General features: G+C 52.1%; 1 protein-coding gene across 1 annotated transcript; it reads right to left on the bottom strand.

The window, feature by feature from the left end:
• Positions 1–889: 889 nt before the first annotated feature.
• LOC138297118 (uncharacterized) lies at positions 890–1,510 on the bottom strand. The gene is made up of 2 exons (XM_069236616.1): positions 1,235–1,510; positions 890–1,162 (listed from the first exon to the last, which is right to left on the bottom strand). Exons 1-2 carry the CDS (start codon positions 1,508–1,510, stop codon positions 890–892), a joined length of 549 nt encoding a protein of 182 aa, XP_069092717.1.
• Between the last annotated feature and the right edge of the window lie 4,322 nt (positions 1,511–5,832).

Below are 5,832 nucleotides of genomic sequence, written 5' to 3'. Positions count from 1 at the left end.
CTCTACATACGAGACTCTGAGGGTCGCCACTAACTCCTCGTTTTCCAGCAGTGAGCAGTTCAGTTTCCACAATCCGGGGTCAGCGGGGAACTTCCCTGTAAGTTCCCCCTCAAAATTGACAGCTCTGTGGTCAGAGAAGTGGCGGCGACCATGGAGCTCTGCCAAGGCTTGGGGAGGTGAAGAGGAAGTCGATCTGTAAACGCACAGACCCATCTGGCTTACACCAGGAATAATTTCTGGTGTTCAGCCCCATACTTCCAATGACATCCCACAGGGATGCCTCACCTGTCATCTCCACTAACAGCCTGGACATCACGTCCATCCCTGCAGAGTCTGTCCCAGAGCGTCCATCCAACTCTACTGTGCAGTTGAAATTACCACCCATCAGGATGGCCTTGGAGGTCACGAGCTGCATCCTGAGCACCCTGAACATTCCGAGCCCTTCATTCTTCTCCGGGGGGGCATAGACATTGATGAGCTTAACAGGCTTAGCAGACCACGAGCCGTCCATGACCAGAACTCTACCATTGACCTACTCTGTGACCCTTTCGGTGGTGAAATGCCTTCCCTTGATCAGAATGGTGACTCCAGATGATTTGTATTCAATTCCTTCAGACCAAAACGATGGCCCGTGCGTCCACTGCCGGTCAAGCTAGCTGTACGACTGTGTGTACGGAATCCTGCATTCCTGCAGAAAGCAGATGTCATGGTTCTATGCTGCCAGGAAGGACAACTTGCCAACTCACCTAACCTGGTCCTTCATGTTCCTGACGTTTAGGGTGAACAATGATATGGACATTGTCTCAGCGCTAGCTGTCAGTGTCTGTGTAAGGGAGAACTGCTACTAGGGTTGGGGGGCCTAAGCTGTTCTATTGGTGGTGCTTGGACTCTATTGGTTCTCCTTTCCCTTGCTCTCTTCCTCGTCGTCTGAAATCACTATTTCAGCAACTGCCTCTGGAACTTTCGTCCACTGGGTCTGTTCCCTTGGGGCCCCGGTGGGGCCTATCAGGGCTAGCTGTTGGTGTAGCTCCTGGAGTACAGTTTGTATGGCCTGGCTTTGTTCACCCAGGGTGCCTCCCGTGTCTTCTATGTTCTCCTCATCGGTGTCGATGGTGGTGTAGCCATCGTTTTTGTCCTCGGCTTGGGAAGTGATGTGCTTCTTCTTTGTGGTGTAGAAGTCTAAATTCCTTTACCGTTGTCTCTTTCTTCCTGGTTTTTGGGGGGTTTGGTTTACGTCCTCGTCCCTCTCCATCTCTTTGTCTTGCAGGGGGTCGGGCTGTGGTTCTTCTCGTGGCGGTGCCTGTTTCCCTTTGGTCCGGGTCTGCCTCCTTTCCTCTTTTTCCTCTTTCTCCTTCCTGCACTTTTCTCGCAGCTTCTGGGACTTTACCTGTTTCCAGGCCACCTCTATCTCCTCCTCGTTCTCGCTGCTGCTGTCCACCTTCTTCTTGTAGTGCTTGCTCCTCTTTTTTGCTTTTGCTGGGGCTTGGATTGGGGTCCTGGCGGTGGCCATGGACTCATTTCCCTCCTCAGCCCCAGTTGCTTGCGTCTGTTCCTGCTCCCCTTGGGCCTCCGTGGTGGTGTGTTGGCGCTCCCTTCTCAGGGGTTCCTTCGGGGTGGGGTGGGGTGTGTTCCACTGAGGCTGCAGCCTCCAGTGTGGGTGCCGGGTCCGCCACTGTTTGGCTCCACTGTGGATTCACGTTTTTTCTCCTGTGTCGGGTCCTGGGGATTTCTGGTCCTGCGGGGCCAGTCCCTCATGGTTGCGTCTCCTGATTGGCTCTGGTTTGTTCTGGGCTTCTTCCCTAGAAGCCTTCACAGGGGCGTTCACCTTTGCGTTGGCAGTAGGGTCCAGCTTTTGTCTGGTGGTCTTTTGGGCTGGGGTTTCTGAAGCTGCCGCTGCGTAGGTTCTGGGTCTGTCTGACTTTGGGCACTGGTAGTAGGTGTGGCCTTCTCCTCCACAGAGGTTGCACACCTTTCCCGTGCATCCGCTTGCCTTGTGTCAGGTTTGTCTGCAGATCCTGCAGTACTTATCTGGGCAGTCTATTCCTTTGTGTCCCACGGCTTGACACTTCCTGCAGGTAAAAGGTTGGCCCGGGTAACAGATCCTGCCCTCGTTTGCTCCCAAGTAGAAGCTTGCCGGGGGCTGCATCAGTTCATCTCTTCCTGCTGGGTCCTTGTTGAGGTTGATGATGGTCTGCCAAGTCGTGTTCCATATGCCTCGTTTGTCTCTGACCTTGGTGGGTCCTTTTGAGATGGTGCTGTATCTCTGGAGTAGTGATGCAATGTCCCTGTCTGGAATGTTGGGGTTCGTCATCTCCACCGTGATACTCTTCTCCGTCGATGCTGGCTCCCATCCTGTTGCTATGTTAAAGGAGGTAAATGGCTTCTCCTCCTTCTTCCCTTGGAAGAACTCCCAATTCTTCCTGTATAAGGTGTGAGTGATGAAACTCAAGAGGAAGTTCCACCCAGATGCTGATGCTTGGCAGGTCAGCACCTCATCCCCTGGGATCCCTGCTGGCTTGATGACCTTATCTAAGAAGAGGTTTCTATCTAGCTTGGGTCCTGCCCTATCTTTTACCTCCCACCGCATGACTTGGGCGTACCCATGGGTGAGGTTGTACCCATTAAAGGGTTCGGGGGCTATCCCTTGCATGGTCCCCTCCTTGCCTTTCCCATTAGCACCTGGTTTGGCAGCTGTGGGGTGTTCAGGGTTCCCCTGCTTTGGCCCTGGGGGCTTCTGCTCACCAGCCTTCCCAGCGCTGGTGCCCGCTATGGCGGGGGGTCCACCTTACTTGCCACCTTGCTGCCCACTCCTGGGGAATTGAGGTTGGGCTTCGGGGCGTCCACTGGGGGATGCTGATATTTATGGGCCCTGGGGCACCAGTATCCATCTCCAAGCATGGATGCCATAGGTTCTACCTTCAGCTAAACAGCTCTCTGGGTCAACTCCGGTGTGCCTCTGGGTGTTACCTGTCCTGTACCGACAAAACAGACAGCAAACTGCCTGTAGTGCAGGAAACACTGCAGAGTCACTCCCAAGAGCTAAGGTGAGGATTATAGGTGTTACTACCTAAGCATAGATCCCCTCTTTTTTTGTTTTTGTTTCAAAAACCTTTATTAAGTGCTTAAAGTAGGCGATACATAGGTTTTTAAAGAGTGGTACCGCTTCCCTTAGGAAGGGCAGTCCACATCAACTTTGTTTCAAACATACTTTAACAATATAGTTGGTTTACATGCGAAAGTAGTAGTAAAAGGGCGTTGGTTTCTTAGGGCCGTGTGTGGAGTTCTGCGGGAAAGAGGGGTTAGGGTTTACAGTTCCTCCTTCTCACTCTCCTTATTGTCCTTTTCTGTGTAATCTCTCAGCAGGTTGTGTACCATTCTGCGGTACGCTTCCCTGCTCACCACCTCCCCGTTGGTCACCAGTCGGGTTCTGGCATACAGGGGGATGTCCTTAATGCAGCAGAGGATTCTCCAGCATCTTTGGATAGCCTCCACTGAAGATGTCTTTAGAAACAGCCCATACAGCACAGTGGTGAGTGATTTTTGGGTATGGGATGTGGGCTTCCATTTCTTGTCTTAAGGCTCCCCGCAGTCTCTGGGCAAAAGGGTAGGCCCAGAAAAGATGGTATGTAGTTTTCTCTGCAGGACATCCCCTTGGGCATTCTCTGTGTGGGCACCGGCCCCTGCTGTGCATGAATGACTGGACTGGCAGCCCCCCTTTCATGGCCATCCATGCAATGTCTTTGTGTCTGGTGGTCCGGGATGGGGAGGATTCATTTTCCAACACCCATGTTGCTGTAGCAGGTTGCAGGTCGCTTGCTGGTTCTGTGGTGTCCCTGAACCTGATTAGTCTGTGGATTGTCCTGGGCTTCTATGGGCTTGGTGAGACACAGTTCAGCCCAAATTCCACCACAGGCTTCTCAATCTCCTTGTAGTACCAGTGGAGGTCCCAGTTGAACATTGTTGAATTCTCCCACTTATCCCACCCCAGTCTTCTCCATACCGGGAGCAGGAAGAGGTGGAAGACCCTGTAGGCTGAGTGGTCCTTGTTCTCATTTAGCAGGGTTATTCAGATGCAGCCACACACAAAGAAGGCTCTGAGGATTGTCGGGGACTGCCTTCCCTCCCTTGCTATGCTCCGTGTGCATGACTGACCTTTTCACCCTGTCCATCTTTGAGTGCCAAACAAAGTGGAAAACCAAGCTATTCACAGCCCGTGCTACATTGGCCAGGAGTTGCCAGGCCTGTGTCACATACTGCAGCATGGGCAGTGCATCGTTCCTGAGCACCAGAGCCTTTCCTTCAATGCTCAGGTGTCTCAAGCTCCAGAAGCCCAGTTTCTACTTGACATTGGCCAGGCGTTTGTTCAAGCGTTTCGCCGCTGCCCCTGGTCCCCCAAACCAGACACCGAGGATCTTTACCAGTCCTGCCTCAATGGGGAAAGGGAGAGGCTCGTTACATAGGTCCCAGTGGCCGAAGAGCTTTGCTTGTGATTTGTCCACCTGATCTTTGCTCCTGATGCTTTGCCAAAGTCCTTGCATGCCTCCAGCAGGGACTGGACTGATTTCCCATCCGTGCAGAAGAGGGAGGCGTCGTCCATGTACAACATGCACTTGACTTCTTTCTTTGCGTCTCCTGGTGTTGGGATCCCTCTGATGTTCGGGTTCTTCCTGATGTACTCCGCGAGTAGCTCTATAACCAAAACAAACAGAGAGGGCGAGAGCGGGCAGCCTTGTTTTACCCCAGACCTGATAGGAAAGGAGTCTGTTTTCCAACCATTTACCATGACTGAACTGAAGATGTCTGTATACGTTATTTTGACATAATTGCAGAACCGCTCCCCCAACCCAGTACCCTTTACATGAACTCATGGGAGACACGGTCAAAGTCTTTTTCCTGATCGAGACAGACCAGCGCAGTGCGGATATTCCGGTCCGTGATGTACTGGATCGTGTCCATGATCAGTGCTAGTCTGTCTGCATCCTGGAACCCCGCAGTTCTGGTCTGGGTGAATTATCTCTCCCATAGCACCCTTGAGTCTATTCACCATTGTCTTTGCCAGGATCTTGTAGTCCGCATTCAGGAGAGAGATGGGACGCCAGTTCTTGAGGTCACATCTCTCCCCCTTATGTTTAAACAGGAGCGCAATCATTCCTTCCCTTAATGTGTGGGGCATGACTCCCTCCTGCTCAATCTCCTCATACAGCCCTAGAAGATCTGGTCCCACTAGGTTCCACAGTGAAGTGTAGAATTCAATTGGTAGACCGTCACTACCTGTTGTTTTCTTTCCTGACTTGAAGGATTTAACTGCAAGGTGCAGCTCCTCCAAAGTGAGGGTGGAGTTCAGGACTTCCCTTGCTGGTGTGGAAACCTTTCTCGGGATACCGGCCAAAAACATTTCTGCCTGATCCCCATCTGACCTCTTCTTTGAGTAAAGGTCCCCATAGAAGTCTGTCCCACCCTTCCTAATGTCTTCATTGGTGTCACACAAAGTTCCCTCCCTGTTACACAGTTGAACCAGAGAGGTGTGCATGGAGTGGATTTTCCTAAAGAAGGAGGAGTTGCATTTCTCCCCCTTTTCCAGGTTTTCCACCTTAGAACAGAAGATGATCCTCCTGGATTCATCATGAAAGTGCTCACTCAGCTCTTTCTTGAATGCCTCCAGAGTTTATGTCCCATCCCCGGAGTTGGAGGTCGTGCAGTTCCAGCAGCTGTTGCTACAGTCTACTGAACTTCTTCCTTCTCCCCCTTGTTGCTTTCCTGCCCACGTTCTTAAAGACGTCCTGAATCCTGCCTTTCACACCCTCCCACCATTCCCCTGTGGACTGGAAGGTG

The sequence above is a fragment of the Pleurodeles waltl genome, chromosome 5 (assembly GCF_031143425.1).
Source record: "Pleurodeles waltl isolate 20211129_DDA chromosome 5, aPleWal1.hap1.20221129, whole genome shotgun sequence".
In the NCBI taxonomy this organism is placed as follows: Eukaryota; Metazoa; Chordata; class Amphibia; order Caudata; family Salamandridae; genus Pleurodeles; species Pleurodeles waltl.
This window is presented reverse-complemented; position numbering and strand designations above follow the sequence as displayed.